The sequence below is a fragment of the Leptinotarsa decemlineata genome, unplaced genomic scaffold, assembly GCF_025532065.1.
Source record: "Leptinotarsa decemlineata unplaced genomic scaffold, Ldec_3_MD MMD2_tig00001973_RagTag_RagTag, whole genome shotgun sequence".
Taxonomy (NCBI): domain Eukaryota; kingdom Metazoa; phylum Arthropoda; class Insecta; order Coleoptera; family Chrysomelidae; genus Leptinotarsa; species Leptinotarsa decemlineata.
Window position 1 is genome coordinate 2,819,783 of NW_027412572.1, and position 24,831 is coordinate 2,844,613.

General features: G+C 35.9%; 2 protein-coding genes and 1 long non-coding RNA gene across 5 annotated transcripts in view; 1 reads left to right on the forward strand and 2 right to left on the reverse strand.

The window, feature by feature from the left end:
• Window positions 1-10,499, forward strand: part of Arr1 (Arrestin 1) — a 61,470-nt gene extending 50,971 nt beyond the window's left edge. For all 3 annotated transcript variants that reach the window (XM_074176680.1, XM_074176677.1, XM_074176679.1), the window contains exons 5-7: window positions 417-560; window positions 621-750; window positions 10,307-10,499. In XM_074176680.1, the coding sequence (XP_074032781.1) occupies window positions 417-560; window positions 621-750; window positions 10,307-10,411 (379 nt within the window). In that variant the 3' untranslated portion in view covers window positions 10,412-10,499. The remainder of the gene's footprint in view (window positions 1-416; window positions 561-620; window positions 751-10,306) is intronic.
• On the reverse strand, window positions 662-1,443 carry LOC141482817 (uncharacterized). Its single transcript, XR_012465738.1, has 2 exons — window positions 1,083-1,443; window positions 662-879 (listed from the first exon to the last, which is right to left on the reverse strand). It is a non-coding gene; the product is annotated as an uncharacterized lncRNA (long non-coding RNA).
• A 6,212-nt stretch (window positions 10,500-16,711) lies between the features above and the next one.
• On the reverse strand, window positions 16,712-24,043 carry LOC141482818 (uncharacterized). Its single transcript, XM_074176686.1, has 2 exons — window positions 17,765-24,043; window positions 16,712-17,699 (listed from the first exon to the last, which is right to left on the reverse strand). The coding sequence occupies exons 1-2, from the start codon at window positions 18,090-18,092 to the stop codon at window positions 17,590-17,592; spliced, it is 438 nt and encodes a 145-aa protein (XP_074032787.1). The 5' UTR covers window positions 18,093-24,043; the 3' UTR covers window positions 16,712-17,589.
• Window positions 24,044-24,831: the final 788 nt, after the last annotated feature.

The following is a 24,831-nucleotide window of genomic DNA, read 5'->3' on the forward strand; positions in this document are numbered from 1 at the left end:
TAAAAAAAAAATTTGTAAAAAAAATGTTGTTTTCATTGTTAGTCTCGGGACTTATTGATCCATGTGTTATATTGCTTATTTCGAACATAAAGTTTGCTCACTTGGACTTTAACAACCTGAAGCAGCAGAGAGTGGTTGACTTTCTAGGTGTTACTCAATTCAAAAGCTGCTCATGATACATTTTTGCGTTAGTCTTTTTCTCTTGATTCTAATGGTATAAAAATGAACACCAGAAATGTTCTTACCAGATTGATATTAATATAATTCCACTTCAATATTTCTCAAGAACATTGTCTGCAGTTAAATGTTTGTAGAAAATAAGACACTTGATAAAAACTGTAGTGAAGTTTTTCTCGATTCGTATGAGTTATAAATTTTCCTGGGTTATTCCATTACCTCATTGCTTCACATTTCAGAGAGGGATGTCCCATCCAACCTGGATCAAGCCTCCAAAAAGTTGTTTACCTGCTGCCATTATTATCATCCAACAAAGAACGGAGAGGAATCGCATTGGACGGCCATCTCAAAAAACAGGAAACCAATCTGGCTTCAACCACTTTGTAAACACTTTATCATATCATTATGGGATGGTTAATAATTCTAATTATTATTTTTTTTAGATTGGCATCGCCTGAAGAACGTGATGCTTTTGGAATAATAGTTTCTTATGCAGTCAAAGTAAAACTGTATCTAGGTGCACTAGGAGGAGAATTAGCTGCTGAACTGCCATTTATTTTGATGCATCCTAAGGTGAGCTGTTACATCCACCTTTATCAGGCGTGTTCATACCGACTTAATTCTATCTAATTTTTTGCTTTATACAGTGAGCACCATATGTAACGGATAAATTCATTTTCTACGTTATTTTCAAGAAAAACCCTGAAACACATCGAATTATGATTTGAAAGGGTTATATTTTTAGGAGTGATTAATTTTTTGGGAAAGAAAGTTTTTGGCTTTCTACTACTCATCCATTTTTTTGTATCAGATGGAGTAGTAGAAAGCCAAAAACTTTCTTTCCCAAAACATCGAATTATGTATTCAAAAAGACACTCTGTGACATAAAAAAATCCCCCTCTCACCTCCCTCAACGTGACAGCCACCCCCCATTTTTTTAAATGCAAAAGGGGGTCAAGTGATACCTCATTTTGAAGGGTATTCAATTTTCTGTACAAGGTATTCCATTGAATCCGTCCGCATGCACCTTCAATTATTTTTTTATTTGTTTTTACAAACCGTTGTTTGTCAGCCGTGGCAGTTGAGTAAAAAATTGTATGTTTTCTGTGAACTTGCTGAAGAGAAACAGTTTTGCAGTTGTTGTTTGTGTTTCTTGTTCAGTATCACTTTCAGACAATAGGCTAAAAGTTCTAGCAATGTCCCATTTGACTGAACGTCAAAGAGTAGAAGTGTTATTAACTTTTCAGTAGTCACACGATTTTTTGTAACAAGTTTAGTCGCGCAGTGTCTCTGAGACCGGGGTCCGTAATTTTTTTTTTTTCAACAGTTTTTTTCATTTGAATGTTCAATGAGGCATAAATAACTTAATTAAATGATGTTTAATGAGTTTTGAGTTGATTTTTTTCTCGTGTGTTAAAGGACAACTGAAAAAAGGATCTGAAAAATATAACATTTTATTGAAATACATAAATGAAAGAAAATAAAAAAAAAAATCTAAGAAAATATAAAAAGAAACGAATATTCTAAGTCACATTTGACACGTGTAGCACTAAAACATACAATTATTCAACCTCCATCGGGGGTTGTTTGCACCCTGAACATAGTGGTGTAGCATGTTCCAAACATATATATTTCCTACAAAGATAACAAAAAAAATCTTGTTTTTCTATTTTTTTCGCCATCCACATTCCTCACATCGACCTGGTGGAATATTGACTTCAACAGCAGTTGATTCTACGCCTGTGATTTCTTGTAGGCGAAGCTTCAGTATCCGTAGAAGACCTGTCAAACATGCCCGTGCAGTTAAATGAGGTTTGATCAGATCATTTGCTAAATCGCGTAAAAAATTTCTTCTTAAAATGTTGATGGTCGGATTATTCGCACAAAAAATTACTTGGGAATTAATGCCCCCTATATTCAGCATCAAATAAAAAACGACCATCGGCCATCGCCTGGTCCCTCTAGCACAATTGTACGAAGCACAGAGTTTGTCCGCGGTATCTACGCCTCCTTTGGTCTTGTTATAGTCTGTTATCATAACTGGTTTATTTAGATTATTTGTATTTTCATCAATCTCATCTTCTTTATGATAACTAGAAACCAGTAGTATATTTTTATCCTTTTTGGGTAAATAGGAGACTAAAGTACAGTTTGGTCTGAATCCAAACATACTGGAGTGTGGTGGTCTAGGAACTGGTTTTGTAAATTGCAATGGCAGGCCTCTTCTATTTTTCTTTATTGTACCATATGAAATTAATTTGAAATTTATTTGTAACTTGTCAACAAGAGGAATCGACATAAACCAGTTGTCCATAGTTACGTTTCGTCCACTGCCTGATATGTGACTGCACATCCTGGTAACTACATCTTCTGAAGCATTGGATACTTTATATATTCCCTCAAGTTGTGAACCAACGTAAACCTCCAGATTGCTTGTGTAAAACATTTTTGCATCGCACAAGGAAAATAATTTTATACCATATTTTGTTGGTTTTTTTGGCATATATTGGCGAAAGGCACATCTTCCGCGAAAAGCTGGAAGCATTTCATCTATAGTTACGAACTCAGAACGGTGATACCCTTTTACACAATGGGATACAAAGAGGTCAAATATCTTACGAATTGGTGCCAATTTATCCAACGCTCTTCTCTCTAGTCTAGTCTCAACATTGTCAAATTTTATATTCCTCAATAAAAATCTAAATCTTTGTAAAGACATCGTCAAATAAAAGATTTCAATTCCGTGTCCATCTTTTCTCCATAGATCTTCTAGGTTCAATTTATTTCCTTTCATAATTCCAGCCATATAAATTAATCAAAACAAATCACGAATTTCAGTGACATCATCAACAATATGCAATAAAGTCTTGAGATACCCGTAAACTAATACACAGACAATCAAAATAAAGTGCTAATTGAGTGCTCACTAGATATTCATAGTAAAACTAGATTCTTTAATGCCTATGAGGATCATGGACCTGAAAACCACCATGACTGATGTACTGAGTTTTTATAATACGTTATTAATTAAATAAGGGCAAGAAATTAAAGTGCTAATTAGGTACTCACTAGATAAATAATAGTAAACCTAGATTCTATAATGCCTATGGGGCATTATGACTGATGGACTGAGTTCTTACAGTACGTTCCTCGATAAGTAAGGGTATGAGAATAAAGTGCTAATTAGGTGCTCATTACATATTTATAGTAAATCTAGATTCCATGATTCAAATGGGGCTTATGGGCCCGATAACCACCATTCAAATATTTTCCAATCTCTTTCGAATCTTTTTCGAATCTCGAAAACGATCACCTCCAGCGTTGTGCAGGAGGTGTACCTTTTTTACTTGGAAAAGGTGTGGGAATTAGGGTTTCTCATGAAAAGTACCAAAAGTTTACTGTCAAAAAAAGTTAGGGCAGTTTGAAATAAATATTGACTGCGTACGCAGCGCCCTCTAGATGTAACTTCTAAATTATAATTTCACACGTCAAAAAAAACCGGGTACCGAATTTAGTGGAAATAACTTATTTTTTGCAAGAGTTATTTTCAAAAAGCGAACAAAAACATTCAATTTCAACACCCTGTATCTTCGAAACGAAGCATTTTCGGACATGAGTTCATATAGACTTTTTTTTCTTAAAAGTGTCTCAGGAATACGTCACTTGAATATTTTGACGTACTTATGTTACACCCTGTATACTGATCGATAGAGAAATTTATACTCTAACGTTGATGCTGTTTTTTTTTTAAATTTTGATTTTTTGCTTCTTTTCAACTCATTACTATCGATCCTCACCATTGGGAGCTCGGAAACGGAGCTCCGAGATACGAAGATGGTTAAATTGGAACAAAGTTGCGCATTAACCTGACGAACTATATGATGTTGAGAAAGTTCTGAAATTCCGAGTATATCCGGAGATATCCGAAAAAAACAGAAATCTCGGAAAATGGTTTTAATTTTTTTCTGGCTTCATTTTTCGAAGGATTCGAAAATAAATTGCCACTTCCACGTTGCCACTTTTTCCCTGCTACATAATGGTGTTTTCAGGTTTGCTATCCGACATTCTTTACTATTAAGCTGTTGATCTCAGTATGTGACGCCATGAAATATAAACGATATTGCATTTCATTTAGATTCCATTTGAACAGTAGATTCCATACAATTTGATGAAGGCAAAGGCTGCATCAAGTTTTTCAGGGCCTGTAGATTCCATACAATTTGATGAAGGCAAAGGCTGCATCAAGTTTTTCAGGGCCTGTAGATTCCATACAATTTGATGAAGGCAAAGGCTGCATCAAGTTTTTCAGGGACAGTAGATTCCATACAATTTGATGAAGGCAGAGGCTGCATCAAGTTTTTCAGGGCCTGTAGATTCCATACAATTTGATGAAGGCAAAGGCTGCATCAAGTTTTTCAGGGACAGTAGATTCCATACAATTTGATGAAGGCAGAGGCTGCATCAAGTTTTTCAGGGCCTGTAGATTCCATACAATTTGATGAAGGCAAAGGCTGCATCAAGTTTTTCAGGGACAGTAGATTCCATACAATTTGATGAAGGCAGAGGCTGCATCAAGTTTTTCAGGGCCTGTAGATTCCATACAATTTGATGAAGGCAAAGGCTGCATCAAGTTTTTCAGGGACAATAGATTCCATACAATTTGATGAAGGCAGAGGCTGCATCAAGTTTTTCAGGGCCAGTAGGTTCCATACAATTTGATGAAGGCAAAGGCTGCATCAAGTTTTTCAGGGACAGTAGATTCCATACAATTTGATGAAGGCAGAGGCTGCATCAAGTTTTTCAGGGCCTGTAGATTCCATACAATTTGATGAAGGCAAAGGCTGCATCAAGTTTTTCAGGGACAGTAGATTCCATACAATTTGATGAAGGCAGAGGCTGCATCAAGTTTTTCAGGGCCTGTAGATTCCATACAATTTGATGAAGGCAAAGGCTGCATCAAGTTTTTCAGGGACAATAGATTCCATACAATTTGATGAAGGCAGAGGCTGCATCAAGTTTTTCAGGGCCAGTAGGTTCCATACAATTTGATGAAGGCAAAGGCTGCATCAAGTTTTTCAGGGCCTGTAGATTCCATACAATTTGATGAAGGCAAAGGCTGCATCAAGTTTTTCAGGGACAGTAGATTCCATACAATTTGATGAAGGCAAAGGCTGCATCAAGTTTTTCAGGGACAGTAGATTCTATACAATTTGATGAAGGCAGTGGCTGCATCAAGTTTTTCAGGGACAGTAGATTCCATACAATTTGATGAAGGCAAAGGCTGCATCAAGTTTTTCAGGGACAGTAGATTCCATACAATTTGATGAAGGCAAAGGCTGCATCAAGTTTTTCAGGGACAGTAGATTCTATACAATTTGATGAAGGCAGAGGCTGCATCAAGTTTTTCAGGGCCTGTAGATTCCATACAATTTGATGAAGGCAAAGGCTGCATCAAGTTTTTCAGGGACAGTAGATTCCATACAATTTGATGAAGGCAGAGGCTGCATCAAGTTTTTCAGGGCCTGTAGATTCCATACAATTTGATGAAGGCAAAGGCTGCATCAAGTTTTTCAGGGACAATAGATTCCATACAATTTGATGAAGGCAAAGGCTGCATCAAGTTTTTCAGGGACAGTAGATTCCATACAATTTGATGAAGGCAAAGGCTGCATCAAGTTTTTCAGGGACAGTAGATTCTATACAATTTGATGAAGGCAGTGGCTGCATCAAGTTTTTCAGGGACAGTAGATTCCATACAATTTGATGAAGGCAAAGGCTGCATCAAGTTTTTCAGGGACAGTAGATTCCATACAATTTGATGAAGGCAAAGGCTGCATCAAGTTTTTCAGGGACAGTAGATTCCATACAATTTGATGAAGGCAGAGGCTGCATCAAGTTTTTCAGGGCCAGTAGGTTCCATACAATTTGATGAAGGCAAAGGCTGCATCAAGTTTTTCAGGGCCTGTAGATTCCATACAATTTGATGAAGGCAAAGGCTGCATCAAGTTTTTCAGGGACAGTAGATTCCATACAATTTGATGAAGGCAAAGGCTGCATCAAGTTTTTCAGGGACAGTAGATTCTATACAATTTGATGAAGGCAGTGGCTGCATCAAGTTTTTCAGGGACAGTAGATTCCATACAATTTGATGAAGGCAAAGGCTGCATCAAGTTTTTCAGGGACAGTAGATTCCATACAATTTGATGAAGGCAAAGGCTGCATCAAGTTTTTCAGGGACAGTAGATTCTATACAATTTGATGAAGGCAGAGGCTGCATCAAGTTTTTCAGGGACAGTAGATTCCATACAATTTGATGAAGGCAAAGGCTGCATCAAGTTTTTCAGGGACAGTAGATTCCATACGATTTGATGACGGCAGAGGCAGTTGTCAGAGACGTAATAACAATAATCTATTTTATCGCCAGGAAATAACAAAAAAAATATTTTCACACGGTTACGCATTTCACCTGGGATGTTTCAAATTTGGTAATTCATTTATGGAAAAAACCTTTTTGACTTTTTACTCTTTTGTCAATATATATATATATATATATATATATATATATATATACAGATAGAGATTTTATCGAGTGTGTATGATACAAATCAAGAATGAAATAATTCGTGGACACAACACTCAAAAAATAGGGGCAAACCGCGGACACGTGTTTCTGGCTATTGGCCTCATCAGCGCGGTGCAGCCAAGTGTAAAGATGGGCAACACTTGTTTGCCAAAAGCAGGAAACAACACATACGCACGGAGTCAACAACAGAAGCCAACCGCACATTTGTGGTTCCAGTTAAAAGACCTAGAATTCCTAGGCTACATCTAACATGACCACGTAGGCAGCTATAGCTACCTGCGTGACATCCGGGTCCAGGATATAAATACAGATAGAGATTTTATCGAGTGTGTATGATACAAATCAAGAATGAAATAATTCGTGGACACAACACTCAAAAAATAGGGGCAAACCGCGGACACGTGTTTCTGGCTATTGTTTGCTTTTGGCAAACAAGTGTTGCCCATCTTTACACTTGGCTGCACCGCGCTGATGAGGCCAATAGCCAGAAACACGTGTCCGCGGTTTGCCCCTATTTTTTGAGTGTTGTGTCCACGAATTATTTCATTCTTGATTTATATATATATATATATATATATATATATATATATATATATATATATATATATATATATATATATCTATATATGTTCAAATTTCGCGGGCTTTGTACATTTAATTAGCGATTTTTTCATGTTGGTATACCCGTCTGGAACATATGTTCACAGTTTCAGCTGTTTAGCATGTTTACTTTGTTGGTGAGAGCCATAAAAGTTAGAAGTGTTTTGCTTGTTCGGCGATTTTGTGCTGTCGAAAAAATTGATGAAAGGATTTTGTGTAAAAAATGAAATTGAGTGCTTAAAAACACTTGAAATGTTAACCGTGGCATACAGTACTTATACTCTGAGTCGAAAAATGTTTACGGGTGTTACACTCTTTTGGGACATGTCGAAGGAGGAATTGTGGTAAAACTTGGGGTTTAATCCATTGGATTTATGTGATGATTGTCAGACCAATGATTACTTATGGTGCAATTGCCTGGTGGCCAAAGGCTTTACAGAAAATGGCCCAGGCGAAGCTCTCTGGCTTACAGAGACAGGCTTGTCTGGCCATCAGTGGTACCATCAGTACCACACCGTGAGCGGCCATGGCGATCCTTCTAGATCTACCTCCTCTCCACATTTTTTTGCAGAGAGAGGCTAGATGGACTGCATATAGACTTATGCACATTTCCAATTGCACAAATCAATTCAATGCAGAGTGCAACAGACTGCTGGTTGACACTGGAAATGACATCTGACTTTATGCACTCAACTGTCAACTACGAACTGCCTTATAAAGTACCTTTCCCGAGTAGAGAAGACTGGATCCTCCAGGAGAAGGAAATATTAAGAGCAGATAGTTGTTGGTTCACAGATGGATCAAAAACTCCTACCTACCAGTTCTGGTGCAGGTGTTTTCAGTCGCAGACCCAGGACAAAGATATCACCCCACCCTGCCTAGGAACGTATGCGACTGTATTTCAAGCGGAAATTTACGCTATTGAATTGTGTGTGTGAAGGCCGGGACACACTTCTTCATACACCTCTCCGATCCGACTCCGGTTTGATTTTGCCCCAAAAGCGGATCGGTGCACTCTGTTTGGAAGAAGAAGCTGAAGAAAATCGGAGAGCTCTCATAGAGAACAGCGGTACAGGTCTTCAGTCTGGTCATACAAATCTGGATATTTTCTGACTTGTTCAATAAGCTCCTCCGGTTTTAATGGGTTTTTGTAAATTTGATTTGAAGAAATAAAAAAACTCAAATATCATACAAACTCTAAGCGATACGCGTCCCGCAGCTGGAGAACAAATAGGATGTACTATCGGATCATGATCAAATACAGGATCGGAGTCGGGTGGGAGCGGGGTTGGCCACGTATCGGAACGATGTGAACTACTCTATTCGGACTAAAGTACCATTTCCCTCTCAGACACTCGTCCGACTGCATGATGGGAGTCGGATCTGAAGGGTGTATGACAGGTGTGCCCCGGTCATAAATTGGTAGCAAATTGCCAAAAACGACTCTCCCCGATAGAAAGACTTAACAGATTGTCTCTGGTCTGGATTCCTGGCCATACTGATCTGGAAGGTAATGAGGCTGTTGACTCTCTTGCAAAGGGGGATTCTGCAAGAAACTTTACGGACCAGAACCTATCATTGGCATCGTTTTAGGCTTTGCCAAACAAACATTGAACATCTGGATGGTAAGAAGATTTATGGACTTCTGGCAGAATCTTTCAGGATTGGCACACTCTAAGGTGTTTATTCTCCCTTCGAAGCTCGATACCAAACAGTTGTTGGACTACAGTAGGGATGAACTACGATGTCTAACAGACCTTCTTACAGGTCACTGTCATTTGAATCATCATATGCAGATACTTGGACTGTCGGAAGACAGTGTGTGTCGTCTCTGTTTGGAAAATGATGAAACAGCAGAGCACATACTTTGTGCCTGCCCCGCTGGGGACCGAATCAGGTTTTTGGAGTTCGGCAGAGCCGTATATTTTGCTCATTGTTTTCTTCGACTACCGTGGCGTAGTGCATCAGAAGTTCGCATCACAAGGTGGTACAGTCAATAAGGAGTATTATCTTGAAATTATGCGCCGCTTGCGAGAAACAACACGAAGAAAACGTCCGGTATTGTGGAAAAACAATTCAAGGCTTCTGCCTAACGATAATGCACCTGATCACTCATCATTGCTTGTTCGTAATTGTTTGACCGAAAACATCATACCTCAGCCACCATATTCACCAGATTTGGTCCCCAGAGACTTTTTCCTGTTTCCAAGATTGAAGAGGCCCATGAAAGGACGGCGTTTTGCGACGATTGAGAGATACAAACCGAATCGTTAAGAGAGTTCTGAAGGGGACGGCTACTTAAGGGGACAAAATAGAAATTGATGAATGAATGAATATTTAATGAGAAAAATTAAAATTCACCTTATTTTTTGAACAGACCTCGGTATTTATGAATTACCTGTTTTCCTAGAAGTAATATCGTATTGTGATTGTTTTTTCAAAATCTACTTACTGTTATTAATATTCATGAAGTAACGGGTCAGTGTATTGTTACGTTTTTCCTCCGTGGGTTCACCAATAATTGACTACACTGAATAATAATCAAACTTAACTTTATTTCACTTTAAATACACAAATACTTTAACTAAAACTTCAACTATAATTTGAATGTCTATCGCCTTACTAGATCACTTCGCGTACCGCACTGTAACGTCCACTTGGCTGTGTACTTGAGACTGCCTCGATATGCCCGCCGCCAGCGCTTAAATATCGTAATCGAACATCGTAGAATTTTCGTCGAAGTTCCATCGACATCGGTAGCATTGCTCTCGCTGCTTCTCGAGCGGCAGGGAACATTGGGCATTCCCGCGCTCTTAGCTACGTCACGTTTGGTTTATGGTTACCAGTGGCGGCCGGCGTTACTTTCTTTCGGACATGATCTACAACAGTATTCATGAATTGATAAAATTCATGTCCTTCATATATTCAATATTATTTTTGTTCTAGCCTGATGGAAGAGCGAAATTCATACATGCCGATAGCCAAGCTGATGTTGAATTGTTTCGACAAGATACTGTGGATCAAGAAGTTGACGAAGATAAATTTGAGTGAAATGTTATGATGAAATACAATATGTGATTGTGTTGTCCAATAATATTCATTTTGCTAATATCCATTTATTAAACTCTCAATCTGAAAATTTACTTCTTTTTCTTCCAACAATCTCAGGTAGATGAATAACAAATTAACTGGAAAATTGAAAACAAAACAAAATGAAAAAATTTCATTGCATACTCTATTTTTTCAAAATAATAATAAATGTATTAATCCCAAAAAAATCATATTTATAGTAGAGACAATGTAATATACATATTTAAACAAAAGAATATACTGAGAATAATACAACAAACAAAAATATGTAAAACTACAAAATTGTCAATCTGTTTCAAAATACATTGTTTCAGTTGTGTCTTGAATTTCGTATAATTCAATTATTTCATATTGCAATGCTGATACTAAATATAAATTCACACACCGAAAATTTAAGGGTATGGTAAAAAGTGATGAAAAGATAATTTTGTTCAATGGATTCCCTATGCGGCTGGCGCTCCAATTGGAATATTTGAAAATCCTTTCTTATTGCACACCTATAATATAAAACGAACCTACATACAAAATTTCAGTCTCCAAAAATACAGGGTGTAACTGAATAAGTGTAAAACATTTAAGGAGGTGATTCCTCATCGAAAAAAAGATAGGATCTTTCATATGAAGAAACTTCATTGAAGCATCCCTTGTTAAGATACAGCCCCTTAAAGGGGGTACATAAAATTTGTATAATTTTTTCACAAGCACTGAAAAAGTTACAATATTGAAATTAACCTGACGTTTTGTTCTACCAAAAAGACACTTAGCCGGTGATTTATTCGGTTTACCCCATGGTTGTAAGGGGTGGAAAACGCAACCCCTAAAATGTATTTCCAATGTAATTTTTTGTCTTATTATTTGTACCATTTGTACCATTTAAAAATGTATTTCCAATAGCCTGTTTCATTCTAAACAAAAAATGTCTCTTGAGTTTTTTGCCCAAAATAAACCAGTTCGCAGCAAAAAATTATTTTACGAACAACTACACAGAAACATCGTTATAAATGTGAACTGGATTTATTGTTATTTTGTAGTTAGTACCTGCCTTAAACGATTAAAGGGTAATAAACGAAACTAATTTATTAATAACAAAACACACAACATGTAGAAATCATAGTAAATGTTCAATATGTCTACCTTCAGACATTACGCATGCATATTACTGAAGGAAGATTAAAAGTTTTAATCTTCCTCTTTGAAGATGATCACTTGGTGATCGAAACACGTGTCGAGGTGTTAAAAATAACGATTTGGTGTTGGGAAAAAACTCCAGTAATATTCATTACTACACCAAAGGTTCCAAACAGTGCATCATAATTACGCATGCGTCTAGACATCGGCGCATTGAGGCACGTATTCGCTCAAATATTCCTGGAGTCTCTCTGATTACCCTGCCCGCATCGATGATGTGGTTTCTTAAGTCCTCTACATCGCGAACAGGAGTACCATAAACCAAATGCTGTAAATGGCCCCAAATAGAGAAATCGAGAGGATTGAGATCGGGGATCGAGCGGGCCAGTTCTGTGGTCCTCCTCGATCATCCACTGAATTGCATATGTTTCAGTTAAATGCTGACGTGCTACTTGACTAAATCGAGGAGGTAGAAAATGAGGCCCAATTAAATCATCCCCAATAACTCCGAGCCAGACGTTAAGAGAAAACTGTTCTTGATGGTTAGTTTCGACAATAGCATATCTTCTAGAAGCTTCTAACCCATTCCCCTGCGAGATACCGTAAACGTAATGCATATCAGCCATTGCCTCATTTGTGTATGCCATTTTAATAACAAGTGAATTATTAAGGTAAAAAATTAATAACAGAACAACAACACACAATTAGTATTAATTCAATTTCGAAAATTCACAAACTGACAGCGTCATACCAATTTTATTGTCACTATCGCTAATAGCGACCTACTATAGTTTAGTATTTTCGCATTTATGATGATGTATCTCTGTAGTTGTTCGTAAAATAATGTTTTGCTGCGAACTGGTTTATTTTGGGCAAAAAACCCAAAAGACATTTTTTGTTTAGAATGAAACACGCTATTGGAAATACATTTTTAAATGGAAATAAATTGTAGGGGTTACTTTTTCCACCCCTTACAACCATGGGGTAAACCAAATAAATTACTGGCTAAGTGTCTTTTTGGTAGTACAAAACGTCAGGTTAATTTCAATATTGTAACTTTTTCAGTGATCGTAAAAAAAATTTTATACAAATTTTATGTACCCCTTTAAGGATATGTATCTCAACAAGGGATGCTCCAATGAAGTTTCATTATATGAAAGATCCTAGTTTTTTTTCCATGAGGAATCACCTCCTTAAATGTTTTACACTTATTTAGTTACACCCTGTATACCGGTACGGAGAAACAGTGATGAAAAGGTAACTTTATTTTATAAACGCACCTTTTTTCACCGCGACTGACGCCCCAATTGGAATATGTAAAAATCCCCTTTTATTGCACACCCATAATATAAAACGAACATACAATGTAAATACTCAAAATACACTCTTAAACATAATGTTATGTCTCATGATTACTGCACAAACAACACACCTCTTCAAATAAGCACTCATCAAAGGGATCTTGGTGTCAAATTTGAGCCTAAACTGAGATTCAGTATGACACAATAACATGCTCAGCCAAACGGATGCTAGGGCTCATTTATCGTAACTGTAAGAACTTTCGTAGCGGAGACAGTTTTTTAACTCTTTCAATGCATACGTCAAATTCGATCGTTTTTAGATATGTCAAAGATGGTAATGTGGTAATTATTATTGCGTGGGTAAAACACTAGGTTACCGAAAATACACAATTTATTGAATCAAAGTTAGTATATAACAAGACTCGCTATCCTCTACACTAGTTATGGGGTTACTGTCTACTAATAATGGCGGCACTCGCCAGAACAGAGACAGCAATCATACTCGCTGTCAAAAATACTTGTTCCAAGCTTCCTGTTGGCAATCGGGGAGAGTCATAGGCGTCTCGTAGAATAGGGCAAACGGTGTCATGCTACAGTAGAACGTTTCATGGGTTTTCATGATGTTTCATCTGGGCGCATAGCTGACGATTTGTTTAATTTTTTAATTCGTACGTGTGACACCTATAATTTTAGGCAAAAGTTAATTGCGCAAACCTATGATGGGGCTGCGGTCATGGCCGGCCATTTAAATGGTTTACAAACTAAAATAAAGTCCATAGCTCCTCATACACTTTTTACGCATTGTCATGCCCATGCCCTAACTTTAGTATTGAGCAAAGCGTTCAACAACATAAAAATGTTCGCGCCTCCGGCGGGCTTTTCTTTGTGTATATAGTCTTTATGACTTTAGCCTCCCTTGGTCTCCAATGCACGATCCGTCACTGCCCAAAGGCGACAACCAACCAAAAAACAGCATGGTTTCTGTATGGTAGTGTCCGACCGAAAGTTCGGTTTCGGCAAAAAACGGGTTTCGGTAGCAAACCTGCCGAAATCGAAACTGCATTCGGAAGTTCTCGTGCTGTGATCGGTCATGTTCGGTGTGTTAAATTTCATACAAGCGACGAAAACATTTTGCCGCGTCCACGTGCCTAATCATGTCGTGACTTACATAAATATTAAGTACCTATTGTATTAGGTAACAACTTAAATAAATAATTTTATGTTTAATATTTTTGAAAAACCATTAATAATATTCAAAAGAAGAATCTACACCTACTAAAATAAACACCTCATCTATTTCAAGTATTTTCAAGGTGCAATTATTATTTTCCTTAAATAGCAGGTTGTTATGTTGATTATCAATAAGTAAAAATGTCGAAGACTACATAAAGTTGTGATTTGAAAATAACAAAATAAATACTGACTGATTATAATACCGTTTTCTTTATTTTTCCCTCAAAACATAAACCTTGTAAGGAAGTTTCGGTTTCGGCCGAAACTGAGACCGTTGCCGAAATTCGCTTTCGGTCGGACACTGCTGTATGTTGGTCAGCGATTCTCTATAATTTTCTGCAACCGGACCAAACCATCACCGCCGAGATCTATTGTGAGAATCCTGTTCCACGACAACGTCCGTCCAAACGTTTCACAAATCATCGTCCGAAAATTAAACGAATTGAGCGTCGAAGTTGTCTCATCCACCATACTCCCCAGACCTCTCGCCAATCGACTACCATATTTTCAAGCACTTCGATAACTTTCTCACCGGTAGAAACTTCGCCAATCATGACCAGGCAAAAACGGCCTTCGTCGACTTCATCGAGTCCCGAGCACATTTTTTTGCTGACGGAATTAATCGACTTGTGTTACGTTGGCAACAGTGTATTGATCCAAATGGCGTTTATTTCTATCAAATTGAGAAATCACTTAGATATTACAGGTTCATAAAAAACGGAGGAAACTTCTGAAAAACCTCTTGGATGCTGACAGCCCTCATTTTTATCCATTTGTATATTTTTCAATTAGAAAATTTCTCTGTTACCGAATTTCTACCTTCCAGAGACTTTCATAAGATTGTTTCTATGGCAGGATGACATGTTTTCAAAAAACTATTCATTTCCTAAAAATTAACGGGACATTTACGGGATCCTTGCATAACTACTGCTACTACTAAGTAGTTAGGTTAGGTTAAGTAACCTAACTTAACAACTGCTAAGAGTCAAAATTAAATCAAAATGGCCGGCTGAAGGAACACATATTAGGTTTGTTTTGGACACAATTCTGTACAGTTCGATCATGCGCAGTTATCAAAATGTGTTTTGGTTCAGTAAAGAACCGTTCTAGTATCGTTCACAAAGTGTTTTGGTTTTCTCCGAACCGATTCGGAACTATTCCAGAACGGTAATTATTAGTTCGTACATTTGAATAGGGACCGTTTAGAACTTCGAATTTGCTCTTGCGCACTAATTAAATATTTCATTTGCGTTGTAGATTTTGGTAGTAACGTTTTCTTAATCTCATTTTTATCCATATTTTAGTTGGTTTAGTTTGTGTTTCATTTGGTATTTTATCTACAATACGTACAATGTTCGTCTCCGGTAAAGCAAAGAAACTCGGAGAGTTCATTGCGACCTGTAAATAAGACAAAATTATATATTAACATTATTCTTATACTATAACAGATAGTCGTGAAATGTATGTAGCAATAATAATAATAATCATTATTATTGTCACATCTTTTACAATTCCAATAATTTATTCTTGGCATGTTTTTGTCAAACTCATTAGTATAAGATTACAAAGAGAGGACAATATATTTTCAATTTAATTTTGGATAACCGGAGATAACGTCTTAGTTAATTCCTGTTACTCTCATTTTTTTCAAAAACATTATCACACTTTAATTATATATTTGCTTAACTTTTTCACTCTTGTCTTTAAACTTAACTCAAAAAGTCCGATGATCGTTATACCAGAGTAGAGGTACCTAACCTCAAATCTTTGTTAATACATTTGTCAGAATAATGTTTTTATGTTTTGGTTTTTTACTTGCTGGGATCGTTCCAGAACTGTTCTGTGACTGTGATGTTATCCGCATTGATTCGGCGTCGATACGGGACGGTTCAATAACAGTTCGAAATTCAGAATCAAAACAAACCTATTATGTTTGTTCTGGTTCTGCGAAATTCAGGTTCTAGGACGTCAGGATCATGCGCAGTTGCTATAGAGCGTTCTGGTTTATTGAGGATAATTTCGGACTGATAATCCTCTGTTCTGGTTTTGACTGCGAAATGATCCAAAACTGTTTTGAACCGTCCCGAATCGTTCTTGCTCTCGAGGCTGAACTGTTGAGAACTGCTCCCGTTGCTCATGCGCATTCATGTGGAAATTTGTTTGGGCTATTTGCTAGGATGTATTTTTATTTATTTGATTTGAATAATTGATGATTGAGGGTAGATAACACTTGAGGTGACTATAGGGATACGCTACATAACAAAATGGACATGATTAATAGTATTTTCTCGTCTTCATCTCTTCATATATACGATAGGTGGCACAGTGGTCTCCTCAAAAGCGTTCTGGTTCAAACAAGTGTCCGAGATTATTTCGGACTGTTTGAGATTTTTTGTTTGTACGCACAGTTCCAGTTTCCAAACGTTTTGGGATGTTAGAACCAGAATAAACCTATTGTTTGTTCTAATGGCACAGTATTTCTGTATACTGTGCTAATGGAAAGAAAACTAGAACAGTCCATAATCAACTTGTCTTTGTGATTGATTGTGTTGCTGCTTGCTGAAATTCGTCGTCTGAGGCTGATTTTACATATCAATCGTCCTTCATAACATAAAATCATGCCTATAACGTGTTGTGTTGTAAATTGCGGAAGCTGTGGGGATCGTGATTGGTGAACTTTTACAAAATACCTAGTGAATTTCTGCTTTTCCCAAAGGAAAGAAGCAGTTGCATCCGATTGAATTTGAAATTAGAGGAAACTAGAGCCATTGCACATGTCAGGATTCATGTAGAAAGAGTAATAGGTTACATTGGTCAAAAATATAGGATTCTATCAGATTATGTGCCAATTTTTCTGTTTGTTTGTGGTGAAGATGATATGATCTTGGATAAAATAGTAACTATGTGTTGTGGATTGATTAATATCTGCCCTCCAATAGTTGAGTTAGATTGAATTTATAATAAAAAACCTCATGAAATTGTTTTTGTAAATTGTATATAGTCTAGATTTGTATTTTTGTTCCAACTGTCGTGATATTTTTTATTGTATTGTATTATTGCAAAATCATATTTCAGATCATAGAGCTGAATTCAATTGGTACGTAGGTCAGAAAGTAGGTTTTGTTAGTATATAGAATATATTTGCCAAACACTTTCAAAGATATTAATTTAATAAAACACTAAATAAGGTAATATTGTTTTGTTTATTCTCCCTGTCAGACGAGGAAGTCAGTTTCAATACACATTCATTGAACAAATGATCCACAATAGTGGTTATTTTAAAAAAGTGATTTCTCTTGAGTCAAAAAACAGTTAACAAGAAATAAAAGAAACACTTGAAAGAATAGGTATATGATGAAATTCAGCATTGAATATGAACATGAAAGCCACATGCAAAAACTGTTTACTGGGCCTGCACTCTAGAATAGGTTTATATATTCCAGGCTATACAGTACAGTAGCAAAGTGAGTGCAAACTTCAGAATGGCCTGCCATGCAGGTACAATGAGCTGAAATTATTGCACCATATTTCTCGAATATAATCCAGACTTGCAGTGGGGGATTGTTCGTCCTCTGTGAATGCTTGACCTAAAATTAAGATACATATTCAAAGAAAGTTATGGATAAATCGAATTTGAAAAATATCTAAATACCTTGGCAATCACAACAATGTGCTCCGATCAACTTTGCTTCACAATCATGAACAAATCCAGCTTCAAAATATTTGTAGCCAGTCAAACTTTTGTAGGCCTTCATCTGCTGATTTGTATAGAAACTATGAGTTAGCACCAGATAAGAACTCGTATCGAAAGCAGTAACTGGTGGAAAACATTCTATAGAACTGTTCATTTCTTCTGAAGTGAAAGTAAAAGAATCCATGCACTGTATCACTCTGATTTTATCTTTGTAATGCACAGCAATGTCTTTGTTTTTACGTTCCAATGTTAGTAAATAATCACTTTTATTACAAACAGCTATCATAATTATTTTCACAGCTTCCAAAGATAACAAAACACGAAAAAACTGTGAAGTACCTACATCATTGTACTCATTGTGTGCCTACAGGCGGGCATATTGTTCGAGAATTGGTCACGTGTTCTGGACATCCTTATAGGTTTGAGATTTTTTGAAAAAGTTTCAACTTCTGGTGAATAAAAAGACAAGTCATATTTGTTATAAGTTATATTGGGAAATATCCACATAGTATTTGACATACAGTTTGATGTATAATATACAACTCTCGAATTTTTAAGGACAGATTTTCAAGCATTGATAAGCCTAAATTAACTAGGTCACTAACCATTTCACTAATATCTAATATGGCTAAGAAATAATTTAGCTACCTTTCAAAAATGATGGGAAACTTTAAAAAAGGTACTCGTCAGAAATGATGATGAAAAGCTAGTATAAAACTGACAAGCAGTATTTCCACTCTCTGTAAAAATCTATCAAGGACAAAATGTTTAGGCCTTTCGCGGCCGAGGTTTTCAGTATCACTATTTTTCGGGTCTCCTGAGTAACCAGCGAAACGTCAGGAAGAAATTCCAATCATCGTCGGCCCTTCAAACCCGAAAAATTGTGATACTGAATCTATTTAAGATTTGTTACTGAATACTTGTTATCAGGCAATTTTCAGTGATTCCCTCAAGATCCAAACAACATTTTCTATTAGGTTATCTCGAAAAATGACCTTCAAAAAAAAGTTTCAATATTAATTGATGCATATAAAGACAGTGAACATATATTAATTCCCACTCCTTCATGATATTCACATACAGAAACGAATCAGTTTTCTCGTATCCTGAAACTTGCAGATTGGAATTTCATTATGATTCTTGAATAAATTGCTTGTCAATTTTACCGAATACTTTACATTATATTCTGGCTATAACTTTTCGTTGGGCCTAAGTGATACAAAAAAATGAAAATTACATAACTTCTGATAACAAATAATCCTTGTAGAAAAAACTATATGGAAACCAATCAGTTGTCTCTTACTAGTTTTTGAAAACCAGAGCAAAACCAAACACAACACATTTATGATCCAACATACTAGATGACGCTCTTTTTCGAGCTGCCTGAACCAGAAATGCATTACTGGACTCTGCTGTTTGTAAAGGACAGCCTGAGAAGTGAGGAGGAAAATGACAGCTACCCTTACGAAAACGCCATCTATGGAATTCACAGCGAAGGACAGCCTCTTAAAAGGGCTTTCCAAGACTTTTGGGCTGTGATTTTCAATGAAAGCTGCAGCAAAAGACAGAGAACGAGTCTCGCCGGCAGTCGATGTCAGAGCTTGGCTGACTACCTGTCGATCTCATAGATGTCGCCTTCGTAAGGAAAGACGTCATCGCTCTTACTTACTACTCTGTTTTTTCTTCATCTATTTCTATCGGTTGTTATTTTGTGACAGACTTTCCTTCAAGGATCCGTTTAGTCAATTGATAACACACATGCAAACACAAAGACATTAATAATCACAGTTTTTAAATTTACAAATCGAAAACGTACAATCAAATTTACAAAAATAAATTGCTCGCTTATCTTCAGTTGGAACCGTTCATAAATTTATATTAGATAGTTATAACTCCAACCTTAACGATAATTCAGCTAGAAATCTTATAGAACCTTACTTTAGGGTATATATATTTAACATTTACAAAAATTGTAGAAAACATTCTCTTAACTTTGACTGTTGCCATAATTTTACTTAGCTTACTCGCCCCTCTTAAATCAGATATAAATAAATTATTAGGCAAAAAATTACTTCATAAATGATATGGTTCTCGAAAATTCATATTTTCTATATCTGCGGGGTTATTTTGCTAATTTTGTAGGATTGGTACCTATAACTGCACAGGATTTATAAAGGTGCTTTATGCTACCGTAATCGATTATAACCTTTGTAATTTTTTTAAGCTTTTTAAGAGAATAACCTCGTAGTACATATTAAGCAAGTTTGTTTTGAGTTCAGGACAGATACAGCAAATTTCATATTTGAATACACATTCTCAGAAGAATCAAGGTTTGGAAAAGACAAAATTAAAATGACCCAGAATAATTATAGTTAGTCTTGAAAGCCTATTCTGTAGCAAATATGAAGAATTTCATTAACAAAACCTTACGATTTGATCTCAATAAACTTTATTTAAAAAATATCACGACATGTAACTATTGAGTTAGCGAAACATGTCGTGATATTTTCTAAATAAAGTCGAATCAATCAGAAAGAATATGAAAGAACCACAGAAACAAGTTCTGACACCACATGTTGAATTTGAAAATATAATATCAAAATGTATCATTAAAAATTTTGTTACCACATAAACATATTGTGTGTATATACAGTGCAGACATAAATAGTCGGGGCAAAAGGTATCAGAGCCAACACCAAACCATTATTTTCAACACCTCGACACGTACTTTGATCACCAAGTGATCATCTTCAAGAGAAACGTACCTGCGTCTCGTCTTAAAATAATTTTACAATGTTGCCTTATTCACTAGTCTTAAATTTATTTTTTACTAGTAGAGATCCCACTAGATCACCTGATATGACGCCTCTAGATGTTTTTGAGGGACAACGTGACATCTGAAGTGATTGATACACAACCACAGATTTAGAAATTGTGTTCTCCCATGACAAGCTTTTGCTTATCAAGCTCAAGAGTGTTGAGCAAAGGCAAACATCAGCGTCCAAGCATTTTATGATAATCGTCACAACAATGGATTATCTGCTAATATCAATAATACATTTAACATGACATTTTTACCTAAAAGTATCAGTTACGATCCTAGTTTAACTATAAAAATATGTTTGTTTTTTGGTGAAGCAATTTCTAAATACAGTTATTTTTTGATATTTTATAAATGGTATATTTTGCCCATGTTCAGGGTGCTTATGCCCTCGTTTTCTCAGGGTCTCTATTTAAGTCCGCACTGTATGTTCTATTTAAAAAGTGTTAGATAAAAGAATGTTTGTCAATGTCAACTGTTGTGAATCTTCATACAGAAAACTCTTTTGCTAAGATTTTATGCAGTTTTATAGATAGAGAAAAAAAGCTCTATTCACTCTTGAAGTTTAGTAAAATTTATAATTATGGGACCGAGATTTGACAGGTGCAGAATAAACTACTCAAAATGAATATAGAGACACATTCTTAAAATCCAATAAGTAAAAAAATATGTATTATTTCATGATAAAATACATACTAATTCTTATCATGTTCCATTCGTTTGTTGTTTACCTTTTTTACTTCTTTTTGTACTTTTAGCTACAAAATCATTAATACAAAAAATTCTTTATTCAGTTTCACTTTACTTTAGTTCGTGATAGGTAATACATTTTAAAATTTAAACAATGAATGTTGATGTATTGGGTAGAAGGAGGATATGTAGGGTGTACCTCAACGAATTTCAAGTTGCTAGAGCAATGGCATTGATCAAAATAGGGTATTCAAGGCGTTGTAACCCAAATACTTAAGTGAGTTATTCTGCGGTTTCCAGAGCTTGGAATCGCTACCAAATTTATGGCATAGTAAAAAGAGCCCCTTATCCCAATCGTCAAAGGGCAACAACCCGCAGAGAAGATCGTTTGTTACGACTTTGGGAAATTAGGGGTCACACCGATTCTGGTAGAACACTGCAAAATCGCCTTATAGAAGCTACGGGAACGCGAATTTCGAACCAAACGATACGAAACCGACTTCACGAAGTACAACTCCATTCAAGACGACCTACTAGAGGCCCTAGATTAACTCCAGCTCATCGAGAAAATCGTAGAAACTTTTGTCAAGAGCATCGTAATTGGAATTTAGAGCAGTGGGCCAATGTAATGTTTACAGATGAAAAAAAAACATGTTATTCAACAATGACGGACGTGCTCGTGTAAGGAGACGTCTCGGTGAACGCTATTTGGATGACTGTGTGCAAGAAATTGTTCCATTTGGAGGTGGATCGATAATGGCATGGGCTGGTATAACTTTGACAGAACACACGGACCTTGTGGTATTTCGGGAAGGGACTTTAACGGCTGTCCGTTACATAGAGGAGATATTGGAACCTCATGTCATCGTATTTGCCCAAAATATGGGCGCTGGGTTCATTTTACAAAAAGATAATGCCAGGCCACATGTAGCCAGGGTCGTGAGAAATTTCCTACAGGAGCACAATATTAATGTCATGAGATGGCCAGCTAATAGTCCGGATTTAAATCCTATTGAGCAGCTCTGGGATGAACTGGAAAGGCGTTTGAAGGATCATCAACCCTTCCAAAATCTGAACCAAGTTGCAGATGCTCTTTTGACGATTTACGAGCAGTTACTACAACAAATAATTATAAATTTGGTGGAATGCCTCGTCGTTGTGCCGAATTTCTTAGGAGACAGGGGTGGACGTACTCACTATTAATGTACATTTTTCTTAATTTTTTTTTTTCTGAAATAAATTTTATTTGTTTTTGACACTCATTTGGATTCATTTTTAATCTTATTACCAAACAGCATTTTGAAAACAATGTAAGTTTAATTCAATAAAGGCACCTATACACTATTTTATAAATACAAATGTTTGACAAAATAATACATAGTTTTTTACTTATTGCATTTTAAGGACATGTCTCTATATTATTTTGAGTAGTTTACTTTTCAAGAATAATTATTTTTCAAGGGATTTGTTGGAAAAATCTGAATAGTTGATTATATTCATTTATTTACTAATTTCAGAACAAATGCATCCAGGGCCGGATTTGGAAGTCTGGAGGCCCTGAGGCAACAAAGGAGCGTAGGCCCCTAATTTTTTTGGTATACCAAAAAAAAATAGTTGTTTAAAATAGCGAAAGTTGCTGACCCGTCAGATTTTGGATACTTTTTTATCTTTACTGTGGGGGGCCCCTTCCTGTGGAGGACCTCCCCTAAATCCGGCCCTGAATGCATCCCTCAATTAATCAGCACTGGTCAAGAGAACAAGTTTCATGAAGTTTGGGTAAAAGCTTGTGGGGGTGGACTTACAGTTGGTGGAGTTTCCAATTTCTATGGTATAATTTTGAATATATTATTTATCTTCATTATTGATTTGGTGCAAAACTTCCAGACAGAAACTATGCTGACATGGGAAAGTTAATAAAACTGTTTAGAGTAAAAATTATCAACAACGTTTGATAATGAGAAAATATAAACATTCAAATAATCCTCATTAATAGTTTATTGTACAATTTTCACTATAAAAGGTTTTGCAAAAATCGCGACACGTGTTTTGTTGTACCCTTAACTGTATTAATTAGTTTTAATACAAATTTTCATTATAGGCCAGTTCTATTCATTCAAATAATTATAATTTGATGTTTTTGTAAAATATATGAACTGTTAGATTTTTAAAAAAATGTTCAGTCAATTTTTCAAAAGCTTCTGAACAATTTGAAATCTGATCATTCTTTCCTTTGGTATGTATTACATCTAGATGAAAATTATTGAAATTTTTTGTATTATGATCATGCAACCTAGAATTGTTCAATAATTGAATATTACTTTTCAGATTCAATTTATATATGAAATTAGCTTTTTCAAAGAGTATTGAATGATTCAAAAACATATTATTAGTCATTTTGTATAGTTCCAAAGATGTATCCAATATTTTTTCAAATATCACACCTTTATAGCTTTATTCATTAAACGGTAAATTAAAGTGATCAAATTAATTAAGTCTCAGGCACTTTGCCGTTTGAGTAGGATCTTTCCTGCACTGATGGGAGGTAATATCTCGAAGCCGGTTTTTAGGTGATCTTTTCGATTGATTTTATTGTGGCTCTGCTGCTGGATGAACGAGAAACATCTGCAGGACTAACCACTGTAGGGTATCTTGCATAAAGGTCTGTCGGATATAATTAAATATCCAGCGTGGTATTAGCCGGGGAAGTAGTTGTTTTCCGGCAGGTAAGTACGTTGGGAAAGATGAATATTTAGAGATTTTATTTCGAAATAGTTACTTTCTTATCATTCTTTGGCTTTTAACGCAGGATAACCAAATTGTAATGAGATATCTAATTGGAGAGAGAATATGAGCATTATGAGTTGGACTTTTTATGTGACTATCTAAAAAATTCATTTTTCTGATTGCTCCCATCAGTGGTACAATCTATTCTTCAATTTTATTTATATGATTAAATCTTTTTCAATTATTAGGCCTAAATATTTATGTTTTTAACTTGGTCGAATAATTTATTTCTAATTTTAAGATTCAGTTTTATATTGTTCATCACATTTTTTTGCTTGAAATTCTTGAAAACTGTCTTTTCTAAACTGATTGTTGAACTGAGTCATTTACACATTTCTCAATATTTTTCCTGTCGTTATTTAAATTTATTTTCAATAAATTCTCATTTTTTTCAGAATGAAGCAGTTCAAAATCAGAGTCCAAAACAAGCTCTTTTTCCAAACACCAGAAATGCAACACTCTACTTGACAAACGTTTCACCAACCAGGTTACACTTTCACTTTTGGACACACATAAATGATTTCGGGTAGAAATTTTCTCGTGAAAATTCCCATAAATTCAAACAGAGTGATTTATAAAAAGGGAAACAATGGGCTGTTTGAAGTTGGACCTTTGTCACCGTTCATAGTTCTAGTGGCGCAATTTGCTATATCCAGACTTTCAACAGCATCCAAAAGCAACAGATATACTTCAAAATGAAGTAGATGAGTTAGTAAGAAAACATAAATTT

Coding starts and splice junctions, on each gene's coding strand:
- LOC141482818 (XM_074176686.1), bottom strand. CDS start 18,092: ATGATAGCTGTTTGTAATAAAAGTGATTATTTACTAACATTGGAACGT. Junction 17,700..17,764: donor ACATTGTTGTGATTGCCAAG/GTATTTAGATAT, acceptor TCTTAATTTTAG/GTCAAGCATTCACAGAGGAC.